We start from the raw sequence: 25438 nt of genomic DNA on the forward strand, positions 1-25438 counted from the left end.
AAGTATTGATGGGTAAAACCAACTAGAAAATAATTTGGTACAAGATTTCCAACAATTATAAACGAAAATTATTCTCTGAATTTTGCAAACATTTCATTTTTATGCTAGACAAAAGTAAACCTGCAGGGGCCGGCCCGGTGGCGCAAGCGGTTAAAACGTGCGCGCGCTCCGCTGCGGCGGCCCGGGGTTCGCTGGTTCGGATCCCGGGCGCGCACCGACGCACTGCTTGTCAAGCCATGCTGTGGCGGCGTCCCATATAAAGTGGAGGAAGATGGGCACAGATGTTAGCCCAGGGCCGTCTTCCTCAGCAAAAAAAGAGGAGGATTGGTGGATGTTAGCACAGGGCTGATCTCCTCACAAAAAAAAAAAAAAAAAAAAGTAAACCTGCAAGTAAGAAAATTTTCACTGTCAATTATACAAATTCCATTTTAACAAATTCCAAAGGTCTGAAAAGATAGTTTCCTAACACCAAGAAATTATGAGATGCAATGCTAATTAACATTTTATTACAGTTCATTTTATGGTTAACCAGACTGTAAATCTGCTTTGTTCCTCAGGGCCTGTTTTTAATGGCAATTTTCTTTTTATATACTCCCACAGCACCCAGAACTTCTTTAAAACATGTACTACACTTGGAATTTATTCTATGTCACCTTCCCCACCTAGGTGGTTAGCAACACAGGAGGAGGCAGAGTGTGTATCCGTCACTGCTATACCCTTCAGCCTATAGCTCCTGGCACATTGTAACTGCCTGGCAGCAGAGGTGCTAAATAAAGAAATTAATGAGTAGCACTGAAATTTTAATGCCTTTAATGATACTGAGGCTGAGATTCTGCTTAAAAGTCTAGTCAGAGAAGCTGCTGGGTGGCCTGGTTTGAGGCCTAATTCTAAGCACAGACCTAAGCTCCTATCTCTTACTCTCTCCCTACATGGCACTTGGGATTTCTCAGTTCTGACAAACTGATGAAAGAGTATAGAACGGCAGCCTCTCCTTCCACCACTTCACTGGCCTCTTCCCTTTTACTGTGGTCAAACCCCTAGGCATAGATCTGGAGTTCCCAGAGACGTTTCTGCTTCAGGAATGCGCATGAGAGAGCAAAAAGGGAAAGTCAGAAAACAGTTTGCATAGCATGAACCCACTTGTGTTTAACAAGGAAGGTTATATATTCATAGGAAATACCATAAAGAATACATCAGAAACTTAACAGTTACTTTTGCGGATTGTGAATATGAGGAACGGGTGATAGGAGTATGCCTATGACTTTCACTTTTTGCTCTATGGTCTTCTTTACTGTTTAAATATTAATTTTATTATTATTATTATTTTTTTGTGTGTGTTCAATTTACTTTATTTTATTTTATTTTTTTAATTTTTTGTTTATTGCAGTAACATTGGTTTATAACATTGTAAAAATTTCAGGTGTACATCATTGTACTTCTATTTCTGCATGGACTACATCATGTTCACCACCAAAATACTAATTACAACCCATCACCACACACATGTGCCAAATTATCCCTTTCACCCTCCTCCCTCCCCCCTTCCCCTCTGGTAACCACCAATCCACTCTCTGTCCCTATGTGTTTGTTTATTGTTGTTATTATCTACTACTTAATGAAGGAAATCATACGGTATTTGACCTTCTCCCTCTGACTTATTTCACTTTGCATTATACCCTCAATGTCCATCCATGTTGTCACAAATGCCTGGATTTCATCGTTTCTTATGGCTGAGTAGTATTCCATTGTGTATATATACCACAGCTTCTTTATTCATTCGTCCCTTGATGGGCACTTAGGTTGCTTCCAAGTCTTGGCTATTGTGAATAACGCTGCAATGAACACAGGGGTGCATGTACCTTTGCAAATTGGTGTTTTCAAGTTCTTTGGATAAATACCCAGCAGTGGAATAGCTGGATCATATGGTAGTTCTAGCCTTGATTTTTTGAGGAATCTCCATACTGTTTTCCATAGTGGCTGCACCAGTTTGCACTCCCACCAGCAGTGTATGAGAGTTCCCTTTTCTCCACATCCTCTCCAACACATATTGTTTCCTGTCTTGTTAATTATAGCCATTCTGACGGGCGTGAGGTGATATCTCATTGTAGTTTTGATTTGCATTTCCCTGATAGTTAGTGATTTTGAACATCTTTTCATGTGTCTGTTGGCCATCTGTATATCTTCTTTGGAGAAATGTCTGTTCAGGTCTTTTGCCCATTTTTTAATTGGGTTGGTAGTTTTTTTGTTGTTGAGATGCATGAGTTCTTTATATATTTTGGAGATTAAGCCCTTATCAGATGTATGGTTTGCAAATATCTTCTCCCAATTGTTAGGTAGTCTTTTCGTTTTGTTGATGGTTTCCTTTGCTGTGCAGAAGCTTTTTAGTTTGATGTAGTCCCATTTGTTTATTTTTTCTATTGTTTCTCTTGCCTGGTCAGATGTGGTGTTTGAAAAGATGTTGCTAAGACCGATGTGGAAGAGCGAACTGCCTATGTTTTCTTCTAGAAGTTTCATAGTTTCAGGTCTTACATTCAAGTCTTTAATCCATTTGGAGTTAATTTTTGTGCATGGTGTAAGGTAAGGGTCTACTTTCATTTTTTTGCATGTGGCTATCCAGTTTTCCCAACACCATTTGTTGAAGAGACTTTGTTTTCCCCATTGTATGTTCTTGGCTCCTTTGTCAAAGATTAGCTGTCCATAGATGTGTGGGTTTATTTCTGGGCTTTCAAGTCTATTCCATTGATCTGTGTGTCTGTTTTTGTGCCAGTACCATGCTGTTTTGGTTACTATAGCTTTGTACTATATTTTGAAATCAGGGAGTGTGATACCTCCAGCTTTGTTCTTTTTTCTCAGGATTCCTTTAGCTATTCGGGGTCTTTTGTTGTTCCATATAAATTTTAGGATTCTTTGTTCTATTTCTGTGAAAAATGTTGTTGGAACTTTGATAGGGATTGCACTGAATCTATAGATGGCTTTAGAAGTATGGACATCTTAACTATGTTAATTCTTCCAATCCAAGAGCACGGAATAGCTTTCCATTTCTTTGTGTCTTCTTCAATTTCTTTCAGAAATGTTTTATAGTTTTCGGTGTACAGATCTTTCACCTCTTTGGTTAAGTTTATTGCTAGGTATTTTATTCTTTTTTTTGGCAATTGTAAATGGGATGGTATTCTTAATTTCTCTTTCTGCTACTTCGTTGTTAGTGTACAGAAATGCAACTGATTTTTGTATGTTGATTTTGTATCCTGCAACTTTCCCATATTCGATTATTACTTCTAAAAGTTTTCTGGTGGATTCTTTAGGGTTTTCTATATATAAAATCATGTCATCTGCAAATAGTGACAGTTTCACTTCTTCCTTTCCAATTTGGATCCCTTTTATTTCTTTCCCTTGCCTGATTGCTCTGGCTAGGACTTCCAATACTATGTTAAATAGAAGTGGTGACAGTGGGCATCCTTGTCTGGTTCCTGTTCTTAGAGGGATAGCTTTCAGTTTTCCACCATTGAGGATGATATTAGCTGTGGGTTTCTCATATATGGTCTTTATTATGTTGAGGTACTTTCCTTCTATACCCATTTTATTCAGAGTTTTTATCATAAATGGATGCTGTATCTTGTCAAATGCTTTCTCTGCATCTATTGAGATGATCATGTGATTTTTTTCTTCATTTTATTAATGTGGTGTATTACATTGATTGATTTGCAAATGTTAAACCATCCCTGCATCCCTGGAATAAATCCCACTTGATCATGGTGTATAATCTTTTTAACGTATTGTTGTAGGCGATTTGCTAGTATTTTGTTGAGGATTTTCGCATCCAATTAAAAGGCATAGGGTGGCTGACTGGATAAAAAAACAAGACCCATATATATGCTGCATACAAGAGACACACTTCAGACCTAAAGACACTCACAAACTGAAAGTGAAGGGATGGAAAAAGATACTCCACGCAAATGGCAATGAAAAGAAAGCTGGGGTAGCAGTACTCATATCAGACAAAATAGACTTTAAAACAAAAACTGTAAAAAGAGACAAAGAAGGGCATTACATAATGATCAAGGGAACAACCCAACAAGAGGATTTAACACTTGTAAATATCTACGCACCCAATGTAGGTGCACCTAAATATATAAAGCAATTATTAACAGACATAAAAAGAGAAATAGACAGTAACACAATAATAGTAGGGGACTTTAACACTCCACTTACACCAACGGATAGATCATCCAAACAGAAGATCAATAAGGAAACATTGGCCTTTAACGACACACTACAACAGATGGACCTAGTAGATACATACAGAGCATTCCATCCAAAAACCGAAGAATACACGTTCTTTTCAAATGCACATGGAACATTCTCCAGGATTGATCACATATTAGGCCACAAAACAAGTCTCCATAAATTTAAGAAGATTGAAATAATACCAAGCATCTTTTCTGACCACAACGGTATGAAACTAGAAATCAACTATAGGAAGAAAATCAGAAAAGCCACAAATACATGGAGATTAAACAAAATGCTACTGAACAACGACTGGGTTAATGAAGAAATCAAAGAAGAAATCAAAAAATACCTGGAGACAAATGAAAATGAAAATACGACATGCCAGAATTTATGGGATACAGCAAAAGCAGTTCTAAGAGGGAAGTTTATAGCGATACAGGCCTATCTCAACTAACAAGAAAAATCTCAAATAAACAATCTAACAATGCACCTAAAGGAACTAGAAAAAGAAGAACAAACAAAGCCCAAAATCAGTAGAAGAAGGGAAATAATAAAAATCAGAGCAGAAATAAATGAAATAGAGACCAAAAAAAAATGGAAAAAATTAATAAAACCAAGAGCTGGTTCTTTGAAAAGATCAACAAAATAGACAAACCTTTAGCTAGACTCACCAAGAAAAAAAGAGAGAAGGCACGAATAAGTAAAATCAGAAATGAAAGAGGAGAGGTTACAACAGACACCTCAGAAATACAAAAGATTATAAGAGAATACTATGAAAAGCTATATGCCAACCAATTCGACAATCTGGAAGAAATGGATAAATTCTTAGAATCATACAACCTTCCAAAACTGGATCAAGAAGAAGTAGAGAGGTGGCGCAAGTGGTTAAGTGCGTGTGCTCCCCTGCAGCAGCCCGGGGTTCGCCAGTTCGGATCCCGGGTGCGCACCAACACACCGCTTGGCAAGTCATGCTGTGGCGGCGTCCCATATAAAGTGGAGGAAGATGGGCACAGATGTCTCCCATATAAAGTGGAGGAAGATGGGCACAGATGTTAGCCCAGGGCCAGTCTTCCTCAGCAAAAAAAGAGGAGGATTGGCAGATGTTAGCACAGGGCTGATCTTCCTCACAAAAAAAAAAAAAAAAAAAAAGTAGAGAATTTGAATAGACCAATCACCAGTAAGGAGATCGAAACAGTAATCAAAAACCTCCCCAAAAATAAAAGTCCAGGACCAGACGGCTTCCCTGGTGAATTCTACCAAACATTCAAAGAAGACTTAATACCTATCCTTCTCAAACTCTTCCAAAAAATTGAGGAGGGGGGGAAGCTCCCTAACTCATTCTACGAAGCTGACATTACCCTGATACCAAAACCAGACAAGGACAACACAAAAAAAGAAAATTACAGGCCAATATCACTGATGAACATCGATGCGAAAATCCTCAATAATTTTATTATTTTTTAACCAAAAATATGAAAATAACTTAATATCACTAAGCCAAAACAAAGAGCGTCTCTTCAAACAACATTTATCTGTTAAATCAGTACAGGTATGTTTACTTTGCTATCAGAGAGATTCAAAGCTCAAGCAGTGATGAAAACAGTTATAGCAAAAGAAGGAAAAATTGGGGCTGGCCTGGTGGCATATCGGTCAAGTTCGCACGCTCCGCTTCGGTGGCCCTGGGTTCACAGGTTTGGATCCCGGGCACGGACCTATGCACCACTCATCAAGCCATGCTATGGCAGGCGTCCCACAGATAAAGTACAGGAAGATGGGCACAGATGTTAGCCCACAGCCAATGTTCCTTAGCAAAAAGAGGAGGATTGGCAATGGATGTTAGCTCAGGGCTAATCTTCCTCATCAAAAAAAAAAAAAAAAGAAGCAAAAATCAAATGGAAAGCACGTCAAGTACTATGGACTTAAAGGTTCAGTTCAAGTGTACCTGTCAACAACAGGTCTCACTCAACTGAAAATGAAAAGTGGCTTCCTAATCAATTAGTGTTGCCACTGAATTCCTTCTTGCACATTAAGTCCTCCTTCTTAAGTAGGAGAAAAAACAAGAAATTCCATATAAAGACCAGTAGGTGGAAAAGTTTTTGTTAAGGCAAATTATAAGAGCTACACTCACATTGAGGCACCATTCTCTAGGAATCTGTAGTCTGGGGGAAAATGTCTTACTAACTAACGTTAGGGTAGGTAGTCTCAAAAATACTGAAAAAGCTTCATTTTCACTAAGGGTTGGAAGATTTCCACACAAGAGCAACTTGAGGTTTTTGATGGCCAAAACTGTACACACTCCTGAGCTGGTTTCAGTTAAAACAATTTCTTCACTAGTTTTACTTGGCCAAAGATTCTAAACTACTACTGTAAACTACCAAATCCTAAACTACTACTTTAAGCTACCAAATCCAAACCTCCAAGCCTTACCTAACTCGCTGAACTTATGCTGTCCAACACAGTAACAACTAGCCACATGTGGCTAATGCTCACTTGAAATGTGGCTAGTTCAAACTGAGATGTGCAGTAGGTGTAAAATACGTACAGGATTTCAAAGACTAGTACCAAAGAGAGAATGCAAAACATTTCATTGATAACTTTCATATTAATTACATGTTGAAAGGTTTTTGAAAAATTGGGTTAATAAAATATTAAAATTAATTTCACTGGTTTCTTTTTACTTTTTTAGTGTGGCTACTAGACAATGTACAATTCACAATGCAGCTCGAATTATATTTCTATGGGACAGCGCAGCTCTGAGCCTTAGTTACCTCTCTGCTGTGAACGATGACATGAGTGGAGCCTACTAAAATAGAGCCAAAGCAGTCATTTTAGAGGAATTGCCTTGCAGGTCTTATTTTCTTTATCTTCCACACTGGACCAAACCGCCAACATTCCGCCAACATTCCAAGAAGTCAGTAAGAACAAGAATATCATGTTTGTAAGGACTGATGAAACCGGACTTTGCTGATGACCAAACTGCTAACCAATCAGTGAAGTATAAGTCTAGCCTTTTGCCTGATGACCAAATCTCAAACCAATCCATGAAGTACAAACCCAGCCCTACCTCATCCAGCACCAATGAACCCTTCCTTAATACAACTTACCTCATCTTCCTCCCTTTTTCCCATAAAAACCCTGAGCCCCTCTCCTGTAATTGGAGCACATTTGAGTTTCTACTCGTGTCTGTGTCTCCCGAATTGCAATTCTTGAGACCCCAAATAACTTTTTACTTCTGCAGTTTATGCTTCTTATTTGTTGACATCACATAGTGTCAGAAGTGGGACCCACAGCGACTGACCTCTAATTCCAGTGCTGCTGTGTGGACATGAGTAAGGCACCTGCAACAAGTCCTTCGTGCTCTATCACCTCCTCCTGGCGGCTCCGGCTCCCGGTGGTAAGTCCTCCTGGGACCGGCCCCTCACAGAGGTTCAAGCTCTTTATTTGAGTGTCCTCTGATACCAGTTCTGGCCGTCCCTTGGTTGTTGGCTTTGTTAAGGAACTTCTGTTTGTTTTCTTGCTTCATTGGGCCTTTGTTTCTCTGGTAAGTACTTACAAATGGAAAGACATTTTCTAAGGAGACTGCCAAAGAGCAGCCCCCCTTCTGGGACTCCTGCTGGTTTTATGTTTAAAGAATACAGCCTTCTAAATGTAGATTTTTGACCTGCCAGATTCACATTACTGGGATGATTTGAGGCTTCACTGGCCTAAATGGGGGTCCTTTGAAATTCCTAAATTGGTTTACTTGTGTGCTCAATTGGGAAAAATGTTATCAAACCAAACAAACTGAATGGGAAGCTTATCTCAAATGGTATCTTGAGGTCTCTAAATGAAACGCGGAAAAAGTTGCTTCCCTGCAAGCTATTAATGCTCAACTCACCAGGCCAATTCAGTCGTCTCTCAAAGGCCTGCAAAGTGAGAAAAGTCAGCAGACACTTCTTTTGCAACTGTCACTGTCTCTGCTCCTCCTCCACCCACATTCAATTCCTAAGACTGAAGGAAGGTTTTAAGTTGCAATTACCTGAAACTCTGGGGAAAAAAAAAAAATTGCATTTTCCTCTCTGTCCTTTGAAGTTGTAAATTTTACTATGTCTTTAAAATGTAAACGCCCCAGGAGACAACTGTGTCCAAGCTACTGCCAACTGGAAGGGCTTCTCTGTGGGAGCCAGCTACAGCTGCTGCCATCTGAGGGTTTACTCCCCGATCTCGTGAGTGCTCAAACGCTCTTTTTTTTTTTTTGTGAGGAAGACCAGCCCGGAGCTAACATCTGCCCATCCCCCCCCCTTTTTTTTTGCTGAGGAAGACTGGTCGTAGGCTAACATCCGTGCCCACTTTCCTCCACTTTATATGGGATGCCACCGCAGCATGGCTTGACAAACAGTGCGTCGGTGCACGCCCAGGATCCGAACCAGCAAACCCCAGGCCGCCGCACCAGAGCGTGCGCACCCAACCGCTTGCACCACCAGGCCGGCCCCTCAAACTCTGTTTTTTACGTGGTTTGTCCAAACAGCTATAGCCAGTGGATCAGAAGCACAGGTAACAATCAGGGGCTTGCAACTGGCATCTCTTAGTCTCTTTGTCCAGTTGTGCTTTAACATGGGAATTTGATCTTCTGAAAGTTCCTGAGAGGGGCTGGCCCGGTGGTGTAGAAGTTAAGTTCACGCCCTCCGCTTCAGCAGCCTGGGGTTCGCAGGTTCAGATTCGGGGCACGGACCTACACACGACTTGTCAAGCCATGCTGTGGCGGCGTCCCATATAAAGTAGAGGACGATGGGCACAGATATTAGCCCAGAGCCAATCTTCCTCATCAAAAAGAGGAGGATTGGCATCGAATGTTAGCTCAGGGCTAATCTTCCTGACACACACACACACAAAAGTCCCTGAGGAGTTCCTCCCTCAGGAACTCCAGCTGGGTTTATGTTTAAGAACTATGGTCCTTCCTCTTATAAATTTTTGCCCAGTGGACTGATAATACTAAAGATGATTTAAAATTACAGTGGCCACTTTGGGGCTCCTTTGAGCTTTCAAAACTTTTCTTTTTGTGCACTAGATTTGAGGACCAGGGACCAGACAAATTGAATGCAATCTTTAGTTTCTAAAGATTCAAGCATGCCACCTTCTGGCACACGTGCTTAAAACCTATGGTCCGGGAAGCTGTAAATATTTACAAAGAACAGCAAAATCTTACTAAGCTTGTCATGTTCTGAGAGCTTGGCTTAGTAAGTATCAGGTTGGGAGCCAAAATATGGCTGGACAGAAACGTGGGTTGGACTCTACTTTCAGCTAGGGTTCTACCAAACTGCCGCCAGTCTCAGCCTCAGGGGAGTTACAGTGACCATTAGAAGGAACGTTCCAATTAGATAAGATCATTTAAGAAGTGTACTTAAAAGTAAACGCTTTGAAATTCCTTATTGAAAGTGTCATTGCAAAAAGCTAATGAAAAATTAAGATATAAGAGGTACCTAAAAGAAAAGACAATACAAAAGTCCATTAAGTTAAGGCCTTTACAGACACCACCATATCTACTTTCAAAGGAGGGCCTGATATGGGCCCCTCCCAGAGTTAACGAGACTGAGAGATTTTCTGGCAAACTGCTACATTACTCCCTTAAACAGTCAGGAGGAAACTAAAATTAAAAATTAATGCAACTGTTTAATACTGCCAGAAATATTTACTGTTTGTCCCGGCTGAAACCTGACAAGATATTTGAAAGGATTTAGTAACCTGTGATCCGAAATTTGGCCAAATTGGAAGCTGATATTCGTAGCCTGATGGGAACTTTTTTTATAGGCCTTCGTCCATAAATTAGAATAAAACTATGTACTCAGAGGGAAAGAAGCAAATTCGGGATGATGTAGTTGGACAGGTAAACCAACCTATGATGTCATTTAAGTTACAATTTAATTTGTGAGGAATTGAGAGCCACTGTCTTTATCTTACAAATCTTTGCAAAACTGGAAATGCACGTTTAGAGGCAGTTCAGATTCCCCCCATTCCCTTCCACCCATCTCCCAAACCTCCCCCATTTATCTTGTACCCTCTCACCCAACTGTTATCTAGATCATCACCAATTTCTAACACTGAAGGAAAAAAAGCGAAAAAAGAGGCAAACGACCACAGAAGCACCCTTGCCCAAAATCTAGCCTTGTAAGTGTCTTCTCCAGAAATATTAGTAGAAAAAGCGTTAGCCATCTAAGCACATAACCTTAATTTATTCCACTTGCCAGAAACAAAATTTGAATCCAATTATTCTTTCATAACTAGTGGGTTTGTATTACTGTACCTGATTCATAGCAGTAATTTTAGAACAACTGCTACGGGGTCTCTATGTACGTGTGTCTATAAATATGTACGTATGTTGTAAACATGTGATATTTTTCGACCTCTGGATGGTATAATTTCTAAAAGACGTCTATTTAATTGACTTAAAGTAAGTCCTTATATAAAGTATTTCTAAATATAACAGAAACTAACCCAATTGTTTTTCAAGTTAACATGATAAAATTTTTGTTATACCCAGGTTTACTAAAAGTCAAACAAATTCATGTTATCTCTGTCACAAAATCTGGCAGCAAAAAACTGATGGCTGACTTTGTCTAATGTCTCATGAAGTTTTTGCGGGTAATCTAAACATAATTATTGGGAATAAGTGAACTAAATAGATGTAAGTAAAATAAAAAGGTTTTTAGATGAACTTTTTAACAATAATTGTGTGTTCTGGTATATGTACTTAAAAATAGCTTCCAAAATCTCTTTGGTAACTTGAAACCTTAGAGTTTTACTAAGTGAAATTAAATGATGGAAAATCCATTGAATATCTAGATCATTTTCAACTAGGATAAAATACTGAAACATTAATTGCTAAACAAGTCTAAGTTTACCTACTTTTGGCCTCTTATTACAGAAAAACTAAAAGATGTTTGGATCTATTAGCAAACATGTCTTGTGCCACATTAAAAAACAATTATGCTATGAGAAAATGTTATGTTTTCAGTAAAAGGTATAAGGAATGAAGATATTTTTGTTAAGAAAGTAAATTTGTCCTAAAGTAAAATTGTTTATAGGAAAGAAGAAAGGACAAATTCTGAATGTAAAAAAAAAAGTTATAGAAGGTTTGTGGAAGAGGAACTCTGAGAAAAGAGTTTACGCATGGTCAACCTGGCTAAGATTGGAATGAATTTTAATTAAATGAGTTGTAATATCAAAAGTATACTGGGGCAAAATCAGAATTTGGTTCTTTTCTTTATTAAAGGAAAAAGTCTTCTCAGATTACTGGTCTGCTCTTAAAAAGAAATTATAAACAAAGTTTCTTTACCTTTAATGTTATCTGCCTAGGAAACAGACTCTGTGTTTCATCTTTCTCAATTACTTAGAAAAGCTGAGTCTTTTCTGTTAAAAGAGCTAAGGTTTTGCGGCTATGCAACCTTTTATATTGTCTTTGAAATCTTTTTGTCACTTTGGTTAGATAATTAAATATTAAGTTTCAAAATGATCTGTGATCCTATTTAGGCAAATGTTTTAAACAAACTTTTTGACAAACTTCCCAAAATCAGATTCTAAATGATGTCTTTTTTGACCTCTAACTTTGGCATTTTTCAGAGGATCCCCAAAACATCTCAAAAGATTTGTTCTTTCTCCTTATAAAAAGAGGGATATGAAGTTAATTAGGCTTATCTGATACATTAAATTACATAGGAAGCATTGTTAAATAAGAAATAAACGTTAAGCCTTCTTTATGATATGTCTTTATATAAGAGTTACAGAAATTATGTGAAATTCCTGGAAATCTAATATGTCCTGGTATAAAATGTTGTCTGTCATCAAAATTGAGGCTCACACTAAATATTAGGAAAGTGCCTTAGCTGAATTTCAAACAAAGGCAGCAACTACAGAATCTATAAAGGTTATGACACGTGGATGAAGTCCATTCTGCTTCTGCAAAAAAAACTAACCCCTCACCGCCAGACGTTTGCCATCCTGATGTCCTTGTAACACTGCAACAGTCTGCTCCTGAATCAGAAGAATTAAGATGGGTAAACAGTGGCTGTAAATTAAATGAACAGTCAGGGCCATCGGAAATCCAAGATGGCCACTTGGCTCTTCTCAGCTCCCTGGCAAACCCCATTTTTCATTTCTTTTTCTTTAAACACTAAGCTATGGCCTACACTGCTATATATATATTTTTTTTTTTTGCTGGGAAAGATTCGCCCTGAGCTGACATCTGTTGCCAATCTTCCTCTCTTTTTCTTCCCCAAAGCCCCAGTACACAGTTGTATATTCTAACTGTAAGTCCTTCTAGTTCTTCTATGTGAGCCGCTGCCACAGCATGGCTACTGACAGACAAGTGGTGTGGTTCCATGCCCGGGAACCAGACCCAGGCTGCCAAACTGGAGCGTGCTGAACTTTAACCACTAGGCCATCAGGGCTGGCTCCCATTTTTCACTTTTACATTCCTTCACCCACCACGGTACATTAAGAAAAACTATTTCTGTCCCCAGAAGCCTCAAACTCCTTCCTTTGGGTCCTTTAAGCACCTGCAGCCAAATTTCATTCAACTGTCACTTAGTATGGGTTATCATTATATTGTTATTGTATGTATGGTTTCCGGATGGGTTAAAGCCCTCCCTTGACACAAAGCTGATGCCCTCACAATGACAACAAAACTGTTAGAAAATGTATTCCCTTCTTGGGGTGTACCTTTCACAGTCTCCAGTGATCAAGGCACCCACTTGACTGGGCAAATCATACAAAACAAAACAAAAACCCTTAACAAAAACCCTTCAAACTTCTTGCAATTATCACTGTTCCTATCATTCTCAATCATCAGGCAAAGTTGAGAAAACTAATGGAAAAACTGGATTCAAGCAGAGGAAATAATAAATTACATGGGACTACATGAACTGAGGAAGATGCTCTAATGTTCTGTTTTTCTAAATTAAAAAAAATCTTTTCTCTTAAGCTATCAACAATTTGGTAAAAGATACTTTTGTGAACGAAAATGAAACATTTACTTTTTCTCCCTACCTGATCCTTCCAGAATTCAGAAACTCTCAGTGAGTATTCTTATTTTCACTTGTATACATAATCAGGCCAAGTTTTTAACATAAACTAGTTTTACTGTGATTATCTTTGGTAATCTTTGAAAGCCCAGAAATAAAACTACACATATACGGACAGCTAATTTTCGACAAAGGTGCTAAGAACATGCAATGGAGAAAGGAAAGTCTCTTCAATAAATGGTATTGGGAAAACTGGACAGCCTCATGCAAAAGAATGAAAGTGGACCATGTGCTATCGCCATCCACAAAAATTAACTCAAAATGGATCAAAGACCTGAAGGTGAGACCTGAAACTATAAAACTCATAGAAGAAAATATAGGCAACACACTATTTGACATTGGTTTTAAAGGAATCTTTTCAGACGACATGCCTACCCAGACTAGGGAAACTAAAGAAAAAATAAACAAGTGGGACTTTATCAGATTAAAGAGCTTTTATAAGACAAATGAAACCAGAATCAAGATGAACAGACAACCAACCAGCTGGGAGAGAATATTTGCAAAACATACATCTGACAAGGGGTTGATCTCCATAATATATAAAGAACTCCCACAATTGAACAACAAAAAATCAAACAACCCGATCAAAAAATGGGCAGAGGAAATGAACAGACACTTCTCCAAGGAAGATATACAGATGGCCAATAGGCACATGAAAAGATGCTCAACATCACTAATCATCAGGGAAATGCAAATCAAAACAACACTAAGATACCACCTCACGCCTGTTAGAATGGCTATTATCACCAAGACAAAAAACAACAAATGTTGGAGAGGATGTGGAGAAACAGGAACCCTCATACACAGCTGGTGGGAATGCAAATTGGTGCAGCCTCTATGGAAAACGGTATGGAGATTCCTCAAAGAATTAAAAATAGAGATGCCCTATGATCCAGCCATCCCACTACTGGGAATCTATCCAATGCACCTGAAATCAACAATCCAAAGAAGCTTATGCACCCCCATGTTCATTGCAGCATTATTCACCATAGCCAAGAAGTGGAAGCAACCTAAGTGTCCCTCGACAGACGACTGGATTAAGAAAATGTGGTATATATATATATACAATGGAATACTACTCAGCCATAAAAAAAGACAAAATCATCCCATTTGCAACAACATGGATGGGCCTGGAGCGTATTATGTTAAGTGAAATAAGCCAGAAAGAGAAATACAAACACTGTATGATCTCACTCATATGTGGAATATAAACCAACACATGGACAGAGAAAACTGGACTGTGGTTACCAGGGGCAGTGGGGGTGGGGGGTGGGCACAAGGGGTGAAGGGAGTCATATATATGGTGATGGACAAACAAAAATGTACAACCCAAAATTTCACAATGTTAGAAACCATTAAAACATCAATAAAAAAAAAAAAAAAAACATTTATCCAAATCTCCACAAGCGTACTCTCCTGGACCCTGGACCTTTCCAAAGAGCAGAAAAATTAACAACAACACATCAAGAGATTTTCAGATCTCGTTGGAATGATTCATGGAGGTGGGAACAAGAATATGCCTTGTTTAAGGAGAAGAATTTCAGACTATTGAATAGGTTTCTAGATCCAATGCCTCACATAAATGCGACAACAAACTCTTAAGACCAGAAATGAGTTTTTCTCAGAATGATGCCATTGCTGGATAAAAATGAACACTTTGGGAAACATTTTATCACTATAATATAGTCAGAAATAAAATTTAGCTTCTTAATCAAAAAAAAAAAACATTTTTTTAAATGAGGGCAATTGTAGAGAGAAAAAATTATGTTTGCACCTTTGTAGATAACGGATTCTAGTCCTGTTAATTGTCTTTGAGGTTTTCTTGCACACCTATAGACTGGACTCTCCTGGCCTAAGGTATTGCTTTTGGTCTGACTGTTTGCAATAACCTCTTTGGAAAACATGAACTGACTCCACATGGGATGGTCATTGGCAGATCAGTGTCTGTTGGTATATAATCTTCTGCTGATCCCTTGTTGTCTTATGCTAATACGACCAGCTACTGTAAGTCTCTAATGTCTTATGCTTGTGTCTATCAATAACAGGTTAAAGGTGCTTTCCCAGATTCCAATTTAAAGGATCCTATCAGTCATGGTCTAGAGCCTGGTATTCTGGAAGCATCATCAGAGAAAGACAGCCTTTGAGCCCCACCGAAAAGGATCTTACCAAGTGCTCCCAACCACTGACACTGCTGCAGAACTAGATGGCACTGAACTTTGGAGATACAACTCATAGCTAAAGAAGGCTCCACCTGGCATCTGGTCCTGTACAAACGCTGGAGACCTGCAAATCAAATTGCCTAGGAACAGAAGCAGCCAACATCTGAGGCAGACAGCTCTCCCAAGATGGCCAGATCAGGCCTGTACACCTTTTACCTGCTCTTGCTTCTTATTTTCTCTCTTTCTTGTAGAGACAATAACCTTATCCACATCTCCCAATCTATTACAAAAGGTGGAAATCTTTCTGACTATTGGGTTTGTCATCAGAAGCCCCATTCTGTACATGAATCTAGAGAATGCTTTAGCACATTTAACTACCAATCTCTCCACCATTCCTCCCCTAATTCATTGCACTAAGTGTCTAGAATTTCTTGCCTAACCAATCAAATTTCCAGAGATTTAAGAGGTAACATTTGTATTTGTTGTAAATACCTCTTGTTTTACTTGGATAAACACCTCTGGGAAAGTAGAGACAGAACCCTACAGAATTCTGGCACAAGCCAATGGTTAAATGCAATGGCCACTGACATCCCATGGGTCTTTGATCTCTTTCGCTAGGTGCCCTCAGGCACTGACTCCTGGTTCAGGTCTCTTCTCCAGTTTGGACTTAGCAGTTTGTTTGTTATTACAGGAATTCTAGTTGTTGTAAAACTTTTTCCCCTCTGCACAGCTCAACGTTATAAAAACACCACCTGGATAATGGTTGTTCAGCACTTTGAAATGATTACTAAGGCTTCACCTGAAACTTCACATGAGCAACTTAAAGGAACTGCAAAAGATGTTTACCCTTAAAACGACTTGACGGTAGAGCCTTCCTCTGCTCTGGTGCTCTTGTTGCTCCAGTGCCGCCTACAGGTTTCTAAGGAAACCAATTTCTCCCCCACATGGGACAGGACATACTGGGAATAAGCCTTCCTGGTGACAAGGGACCAAAGATGTTTTGATGGCTGATCAGCAATCCTTCCCAATAGTCAATCAGCAATGCTTTCCAGTGTTTGATCAGCAATGCTTTCGGAGAAAGATCTTGATCAAAGGGCAGAAATGTGAAAGATGACATGACGGGAACAATATTAAAATAGAGCCACAGCAGCCATTTCTGAGCAATTGCCTTGCACATTTTGTTTTCTTTATCTTCTAAACCGGAGCAATCCGCCAACATTCCAAGAAGTCAATAAGGACAAGAATATCTTGTTTGTAAGGTCTCATAAAACTGGACTTTGCTGATGTCCGAATCACCTAACCAATGAGGTATGTCTTGCCTTTTGCCCGATGACCGAATCTCAGGCCAATCTATGAAGCACAAACCGAGCCATACCTCATCTAGCACGAATCTCAGGCCAATCTATGAAGCACAAACCGAGCCATACCTCATCTAGCACGAATCTCAGGCCAATCTATGAAGCACAAACCGAGCCATACCTCATCTAGCACCAATGAACTCTTCCTTAGTACAACTTACCTCATCTTCCTCCCTTTTCTCCGTAAAATCCCTAGCCCCTCTCTTGTAACTGGAGCACATTTGAGTTTCTACTGGACTCTACGTCTCCCAAATTGCAATTCTTGAGACCTCAAACAAACTTTCTGCTTCTCTTGCAGTTTATGCTTCTCATTTGTTGACCTGGAGAGACGGGGATAACGTCCACCTCGCGCAGAAGTTATAAGGATTAAGTGAAAATGAGCCTGTAAACGCTCGCACATAGCTGCTATTAGCTAACCAAAGGGCAGCCGCCAAGAGGCCGAGAAGAGACTGAAGCCGGCGTCACCTGGCTTCTAGCTATCTAAGGACAGCCTCTCGGGGACACGCCCTCCTTCTCTCCTTTGCAGACGCGAAGCTGGCATATCGCCCCTGGAAACCCGCGGCGGCCCAGAGTGGGCGGCGCAGCCAGCGGAGGGGTCGGTGAGAGGCCCCCGGCGGCAGAGGCGACCGCCCGTTGCCCCCAAGCCGGCGTCTCTGGGCAGAAGCGGTGACACCGTGAGGAGGAGCCCCGAAACGCCCCTCCGGCGGGCGGCCTGTTCGGAGGAAGGCCGGGCAGGCCAAAAGGGCAGCCGGCGGACAGGCGGCGAGGAGGCTGGGCTCCCCCGACCTCGGCCTCGGCGCCGCTGCTCCCCTGGGCGGCCCCCCTACCTGCAGCGCCGATTCCCTGAACACCGCGGCCGCCGCAGCCCCCGAGTTTGCGACTGCTTCTCCCCCTTCCGCACGGCTCCCTGGCTCCCGGTCCATCGCTGTCGCCGCCACAGGGCTGCTGGCGCTGGCGAGATAGAACGTAATGGCCGATAAGCTCACTTCCATCCTCCGCCTCCCCGCCCCGTCGCGGACCGAGCCCACTGTCGGGAACTGGGACTCACCGGCAGGGCCCACCCCGCGCCGCGCCCGGCCACGCCACGGCGGGAGGGACGCGCAGCCCTGGGGGCGGGGCCGGCCCGGCTGCCCGCGGCCTGGGAGGTGCAACCACCCGCTCCCGCGGGGCGGGGCCGGAGCGCGCGGAGCCGCAGCGTGGCACCACCCGTGACGTCACGCCTCGTACCTGCGCCCAGAACTTGGCTTCGCGCTCTCGCCACAGCCGCTCGCCAGCTGCATCCTGGGCAATCACCCTCCCAGACCTTGGTTACTGCACTTGTAAAACGAGAATAGCTGCGTACTGTGCTTCAAAGGCTTGTGATGACATGTGGTTGCTGAAAATATGTTTTAAAATGTATGGCTCAGGTTACATATTCCATTTCTAACATGGATGACAGTTTAGGCAAAATACCCTTGAAATAAGAGCCTCAAAGGTTAATTTTGCTTACACTTGTCTGAAATACTTTGAGGTATCTCCGAAGAACTAAGTGAGACCTCAAGGAGAGCAAAGGGCAGCGGCAAGCTTCCATTTCGACAAATGTGAGGAATAATTTATTATCTGTTTTAAGGGTGTGTGCGCGCACGCGCATACCAGATTATTCCCATTTTTCCCAATGTTCGATCAAATTAGAAAGTCATGATTGCAATGATTACTGCATTACTTGAACAAACTAGTTGGAGCATTTCCAGGTAAATGGTATTCTGTTGTAGTTTTAGTATGAAACTTTTCACGAATTGTGGAGGTCAAAAGTAAAATACATTATTTTGGCCAGGGCGGGGGGGCTTCATTTGATACTTTAAATTTCGTTTTCATGCAAGTCAAACTTCAGAAATGCTCCCCAAAGTTATGGCCTAGTACATCTGTTATTCAGCATGGCCCAACACCCCTACAACTTTAAATATTCCTTTCTCTCCTGTGCAAAAAGTCCTTTTCCCTTACTCTCTGCTTAATCTTCCTGTACACTTTCTATCCTGCATATAACTATGACAACCTAAAAACCAAATCAGGGCCTGAAAAACAAAAGTTGATCATTTGAAAACCATCTACATTTAAAAAATTGGTTGGAAATTCATAATCTATAGTCCAGTAATAAAATCCAATTAGCTTGTTGCTGAGGAAAACAAATTTTAGTAACATTATCTGATGCTGTCTAGTGGCATTAGCATGCATGGGGTTGAGACAGTCCAAAACAACAAAAACAAATTCTGCAATAAATTGGAAAGAAAAGAGCCAATTGTTAAAGACTTTCATGAATTGACTTTCATAAACAAAGACAGTTCTAACATTACATGTATTCAAAATCCCTTTCCTCTTACTGACAAGAAGGGTAACAATCTTTATTATTAAAAATTTGTGGAGTGTTTATAAATGCATGATTTTATTTTGAAAACTGGCAACTAAACATCAAATTACAATTTTCACTGCTGAAGCAGAACTTATTTTCATGGTTAACAAGTGTTATATTTCTTAGTTTACTGAAAATTCAAAATGCAAGTCACATTCCAACATGAACTAGAATTATTTCCTCAGAAGAGTTTTTACCACAAATATGCAACTGAAGAGCAGTCTATTACAAATGAACAACTCATAGCAACAGAAAAGCATAGAAATTCTAACGGTTTCATTTTGAGGATTTACATTTTTGTCATTACTTCTGGACTGTCATAGCTCAACTAAAAGTAGGCAACAAAGCAACATGCCAAATCTTTCGCTCTTTCACATTGTAGTATAAATTGTATTGTCACTATGACAAAAAATAAATCCAGGTATTATTATAATTTATCTACTTGAAAACATAACTGTAGTCTAAATTTATCATTTAATGATCCATAGAGAGCTAAGAAGGTAAATTTGGAGCCACCTATTTCTGTGAAAGGCTGGGAAAACAAAGCTGAATAAAATTCGATAAACAGGAATGTCCATCAAATAAAAAAACAAGACTTTCTTATGGTTTTAACATAGCTACATATATATATTTTGGTAGAGAGTCTTTTTAAGGTTATCCCATCCCTCAATATATTTTCATCATCAATGATGCACAAGGAAAAATAAGGTGGTAAAAATTAAAATACACTTTAGGTTGATTTTAAGCATGAAGATAAAGAAATTGTTAAATCGCAGTAGTGGCTTCACTTATGGAACCTGATATACCAGGTGCAGTGCTAAGGGCTTTCCTTATATTAACTCTTCCTCACAACTCTGAGGTACTAGTATAATTACCAACATTTTACAGATGAGGAAACAAAAGCTCAGAGAGGTTAAGTAACTTGCTGAAGGACACAGCTGGTAAGCAAGCAGCAGAGCAAAGATTCAAACCTAGGCAATCTGATTCCATGGCCTACACTCGTAGCCAATCTCCCCTCTGAGAATGAAAATGTCAGAAAATAGGCTATTAGGAGGGCAGAAAATTCCTAGACCAAAGGTGAGTGTGGTATTTGGAAAGATTTGGGTGGAAATTACTCAAGTGCATCTTTTTTGAAGTCTCTTATAAAATACAGCCATTCGTAAGCTTCAAGGCCTTATATGTAAGAAACAAATGAAAATACCAAGTGAACTTGTTTTATTTGATGCTATGTGAACACAGTGGTTTTAATGGAAATTTGGTCAGATTTTTTATAATTTTATTTATTTATTTATTTTTCCCCCAAAGCCTCAGTAGATAGTTGTATGTCATAGTTGCACATTCTTCTAGTTGCTGTATGTGGGACGCGGCCTCAGCATGGCCGGAGAAGCAGTGCGTCTGTGCGCGCCCGGGATCCGAACCCCGGCCGCCTGCATCGGAACGCATGCCCTTAACCGCTAAGCCACGGGGCCGGCCCTGGTCAGATTTTTTTATGTCATGAGAATATACTATTGATATTCAACTACCAGAATTTTTTATATGGCATTAGTCATATAATATTAGTTTCTTTGTACGCGATGCCTAAATGCAGTAATCTCAAATTGAAGAGCTGTACACCTTAATCTGAATGTCTGTAGAATCCTAGGAGTCTTCTGATAATAATCCAAAAAACAAGTATAAAGATATAATAAGGATTGCCACAATTAAGGATGCCTTTCCTCTCAGGGAAAAATGATCCATTGTTTCTTTTAACACAATAAGAGGAAATTGCAGAAAAACAAGGGATGCACGTCAACTGCAGGGTCTCACACTCCCTGTGTTTCCCATCAAATGCAGTGTCAGGAAACAGGCGGATATTTCTTGCACTTCTGCCAGAAACAAAATTCTGAACCCTTTGACTGATTTCCCAAAGTCAGAAATTACAGGCCCATGAATATAACCAATAACAACTCTTACCTCTTTTGGGTCAGTGAGGAGCACATTTCCCTCATTCTATAATAAAATCATAAAAAGCAAGCAAGCATGATTCCTAAATCATGCAGATATGCACACATTACATGTTCTCCTCACTTGATGCAGATATAGGACCTTTTTCTGGAAAGAGGCTCACAAAACTTTGGTATAAACAAAAAAGAGACCACTGAGGCCAGCCCAGTGGCATAGTGGTTAAGTTCACACACTCCACTTCCACGGCCTGGAGTTCACAGGTTCAGATCCCCGGTGCAGACCTACACACCACTCATCAAGCCATGCTGTGGGGGCAACCCACATACAAAATAGAGGAAGATCAGCACAGATGTTGGCTCAGAGCCACTCCTTCTCAAGAAAAAAGAGGAAGATTGGTGTCGGATGTTAGCTCAGGGCCGATCTTCCTCACCAAAAAAAAAAAAAAAAAAAAGAACAAGAGACCACAGTCACAGGATATTGCTTCCTTTCACTTCCCATAAGAAAGAAAAGCCTTTATGCAGCTGTGTCACAGGAATCTCAGGCCCCAGGTAGGGGATTTTCTTAGTGTCAGGCTCATCTGAATTATTCCTTTTATAAGCAGCTACTGCTGTGCAACTTCTTGACTGTTTTTCCATTTATGATCCAACTGGTACTGAGAAGTGCATTATTTTAGGCTAATGAGAGAAACTTTTAAAGCTAAGTGAAGCTAAAAGATATAACATGCTCTTCAAATGATGTTTTCAAATGAAGAGAGAGAAAAGTAATGAAAGAATAGCATAGGCATGCAAAAGTCAAAAGAACTTGTGTGGCACATTAATATTATCAAAGGAAATGTGCCATAATTACCAGCTTACAAGGTATATTTTCACTTTACAAGTACCCAAAAATTACCTTCTACTCAATATGCTCGTATTACAGAGAAGAGGTCAGCCGAGAGGGATCGGGCCTAGAGTACTCAACACTGAGCACAAGTAAATTGTTACCTACCCCTAACGGCAAAGTTTCACATCACCTCAGTTAACTACTTGACAAAAATAACGAGCCACAGACTACATAACTGATCTAGCAGTAAAATTCACATTAATCCCCCAACATCTGAGATGTAAATTCATCGTTCCTGTAACTTATGGCTCAAAACCAAAACAGGTATTAGGTTCAACCTTGATAGTTTAATGTTCAGAACGTGGTGACTGGAATTTAGAGCAGAACTTTGAAGATGACTCAGTGTCTAATCCAGTGAATGCCAGCAATGAACAAAATCATCTAGATTTGAGCTGTGATGACAGCTTTCCAGTTTTGGATATGATTACTTACTTGGCTTTATTAATAATTATTAAGTTTTAAGGAAGACTAAAATTTACTTACATTTACTTGTTATTGAGCCATGGTTCTCACTGACATAGTTTTTATTAGAGCTTATTCAAATTCCCTGGTTGCTCTCTGTATTCAAATAGTAAAATACTTGCTTTTACTGCATACACAAGCATCTAGTTGAAATTCTTTCACGTTTGTTTTAAACACTGTTCCATTTTTTACTGAAATATTTGTTTATAGGCACTAGAGCTACCTGTAAAAGAAATCCATTCAACTTTATTTTATATTATGATTTACTTTTTAGACACCCTACATTCACTGACATAAGGTATTCATATTATAGTAATTTTACCTACATTACTATGCATGATGAGACTTTAGCCATAGTAAATTTCCTGGTTTTGTTGTCTTCTCTGTATCAGTATTTATTGATAATATTACATTCCCTTTTAGGTATGTGACAGTATACGTCTATTCAAGGTTAGTAAATATTGCTGCATATCAGAACTTAGCACATCTCACATTATAAGGTACTATAATTATTTGAACAAAATAATGGTTTATGTAACACACTTTAAAATCACTCTTACTACATGATGAAAAGTACTTAATTTTTTCCAAAAACCTCCTCCATAAAATTGCAATGCATTGTGTATACGTACACCTTATATCTTATATGCCAGTAAATATGATACTTCCTGGAGAACATTGATATCCATCACATTAAATTGTTGATTTGCCCTTTCTTGGTATTGTAGTTTGTTGATAATTAATTTCTGAGTTTGTTTTTGTTTTCTAATTACATAAGCATTGTAAGCCTAAGGAATTATACCTAGTTTTATGTTTGTACATATTTAAGTAACATAATAAAATTCAGGAAGAATCCAATGTTGTACAATATTAGATCTAGCTAGTGGTCTAAGTTGGGAATATAACAGATAACAAAAAGCTAAGGAACCAATTTTAACAACAGTGAAAATAAAAGGAAATCTGTTCAAATTATTAAAGGATTTGATTTTAGTATATAGTACTTATGCTGTCAAAAAGCAGTACCTTGATAAAAACTGTGAGAACTGAAGGATAGCTTTTGTAACTAAAGATGCCAGGTTGAGGAATTAATGGAATCAGAATTTTAGACAGCATCTCCAATTCCCTCATTTTACGTAAGAGCAAGGAGAAACGGAAGCTGAACTAGGTGTTCTGGACCTTTAGTTGTCCTCTGCCATTGTTATTTTTGCTTCTGAAAAATATAATTTGCATCAGACACAAAAATACTTAAAACAATGCCTGAAGCCATAAAGTCTGGCCAGGTGTCTCACTTTCTTTTTTGGTCAAAATGCACAAGTGGTACCCTGAGGATAGAAATCACAAAAATGCATGCCCAGAAAAGGTGGTATGCATCAATTTAATTAGAAACTAATTTGGAGAACAATATTTTCTCTATTGTCAAATTTCTATACCTGGACCTTGCAATGACATTTCTGCAAAACACAAGATATGTCATTTTTACAGGGTATACAATGTTCTATAGGGATATTCTAGTTTTTAGCTGGTGAAAATAATTTAGTGGGATATAAAATCTTTGCCCAAGTAAACAAGAAAATCAGTTGCATTCTTTATGTAATTATTTTTTAAAGACACTTTGGCTTATAAGATCTTTTTAAAACACCTGAGTCATAAAAAATTAATACTATAAAAACTAGCTATTTCTTTCACTCTCTCCCACTAAATCAATCCTTTGCTGAAGATCAGTTCATCCTAGTTCAAAATACACTGCTCCAACATATCTGTGATCTTCATGATGTCAATAATGAATAGGTATAATAATTATTCTAGTACTTTTAATTAATTCTATAAATTATTTAAAAGCCATTATTCTAAATAAACTGTGCAACAATCCAAAGTAACCAACCAGATCAACCTTGTCATGGTCTTATTATTTTTAATGTGTAATAGTGACAGCCTACTATTTGCAATTATCCCATTGCAAATAGGAGGTCTATACATTAGGAGGTCTGTACATTAGTTATTATAATCAAAGTATAACAATATCTTCAAGAAGATTTTTGATATGTAAGAAATATAACAAAATTAGCTTTTCAAAAAAATCAAATATTGCCATTAAGGCTTCAAAAATGGGGTAAAAAAAATGCAAGTTATATATAAAACATCATATTGTCAATTGTAACCAAATTCACAATTTCAATTTAAATGGCAGAGCTAAGATTGTCTATGGCAAAATTATCTTAATTATTCTAAGTTAAACAAAAATTTCTAATACTAATGGTTAAGTTACTCTACCATATTTCCCATCAATGGTATACCTCTAGGAATACTTTTAAATGACAAGTAGCTATTGGCTTTTCTGTGTGCCTTTTAAAGTGATACACTGATAATTTTAAACCATAAAGAAAGTTAGCAACCCCTTAACTTATAATGACTTTGAAGTTTATTTTACAGCTCTTTTATTGAGACATCATGTAACTACTGACCAGGACTGTTTACAAATATAATGCTTGGCCTCGGAGACAATTAAAAACTTTTAAGTACTAAAATTTTACATCATGATTTGTTTAACTTAAGAAGTGTTATAACAGTGAAAACTAACAGAAGAAAATCTAAGGCAAAAATGTAATGATTTCCACCAAAACCGTATATTCCTCCCTTATATCAAAGGGAGGGAGAGAAGAAGGAAAGAAGAAAAAAGAAAAGGAGGGGGGAACAAAGACTCTTGAAGAGAAAGAAAGAGGGCAAGACAGGCAAGAAAAATACTTTTTTTTCCCGTTTGCAAAAAGGAGGGAAACTCTGAGGTCTCAGCAAATAATGTAATCAACCGAGTCTGTTTATATTAAGGCATCTTCTTTACATATTATTGAATCCCATCATGCCTTTCATATTGCCAGCAGCACCCTGTTGAAACTGCCTCATCATTGACTGAAGTCCTGCCATACCACCTGGAGTGAAAGGAGAGTAAAATCAGGTCATTATTAAGTA

General features: G+C 39.0%; 2 protein-coding genes across 3 annotated transcripts in view; both read right to left on the reverse strand.

Moving 5' to 3' along the window:
* The window catches only part of FAM177A1 (family with sequence similarity 177 member A1), a 38887-nt gene extending 21063 nt beyond the window's left edge, over positions 1 to 17824 (reverse strand). Inside the window, exon 1 of the mRNA XM_004436410.3 lies at positions 17628 to 17824. Within this exon, the coding sequence (XP_004436467.1) occupies positions 17628 to 17792 (165 nt within the window). The 5' untranslated portion in view covers positions 17793 to 17824. The remainder of the gene's footprint in view (positions 1 to 17627) is intronic.
* A 7051-nt stretch (positions 17825 to 24875) lies between these two features.
* The window catches only part of SRP54 (signal recognition particle 54), a 39442-nt gene continuing 38879 nt past the window's right edge, over positions 24876 to 25438 (reverse strand). For both annotated transcript variants that reach the window (XM_004436411.3, XM_004436412.3), the window contains one exon: positions 24876 to 25398. In XM_004436411.3, the coding sequence (XP_004436468.1) occupies positions 25307 to 25398 (92 nt within the window). In that variant the 3' untranslated portion in view covers positions 24876 to 25306. The remainder of the gene's footprint in view (positions 25399 to 25438) is intronic.

This window comes from Ceratotherium simum, chromosome 3, assembly GCF_057802395.1.
Source record: "Ceratotherium simum simum isolate JZ-2026a chromosome 3, ASM5780239v1, whole genome shotgun sequence".
NCBI lineage: Eukaryota > Metazoa > Chordata > Mammalia > Perissodactyla > Rhinocerotidae > Ceratotherium > Ceratotherium simum.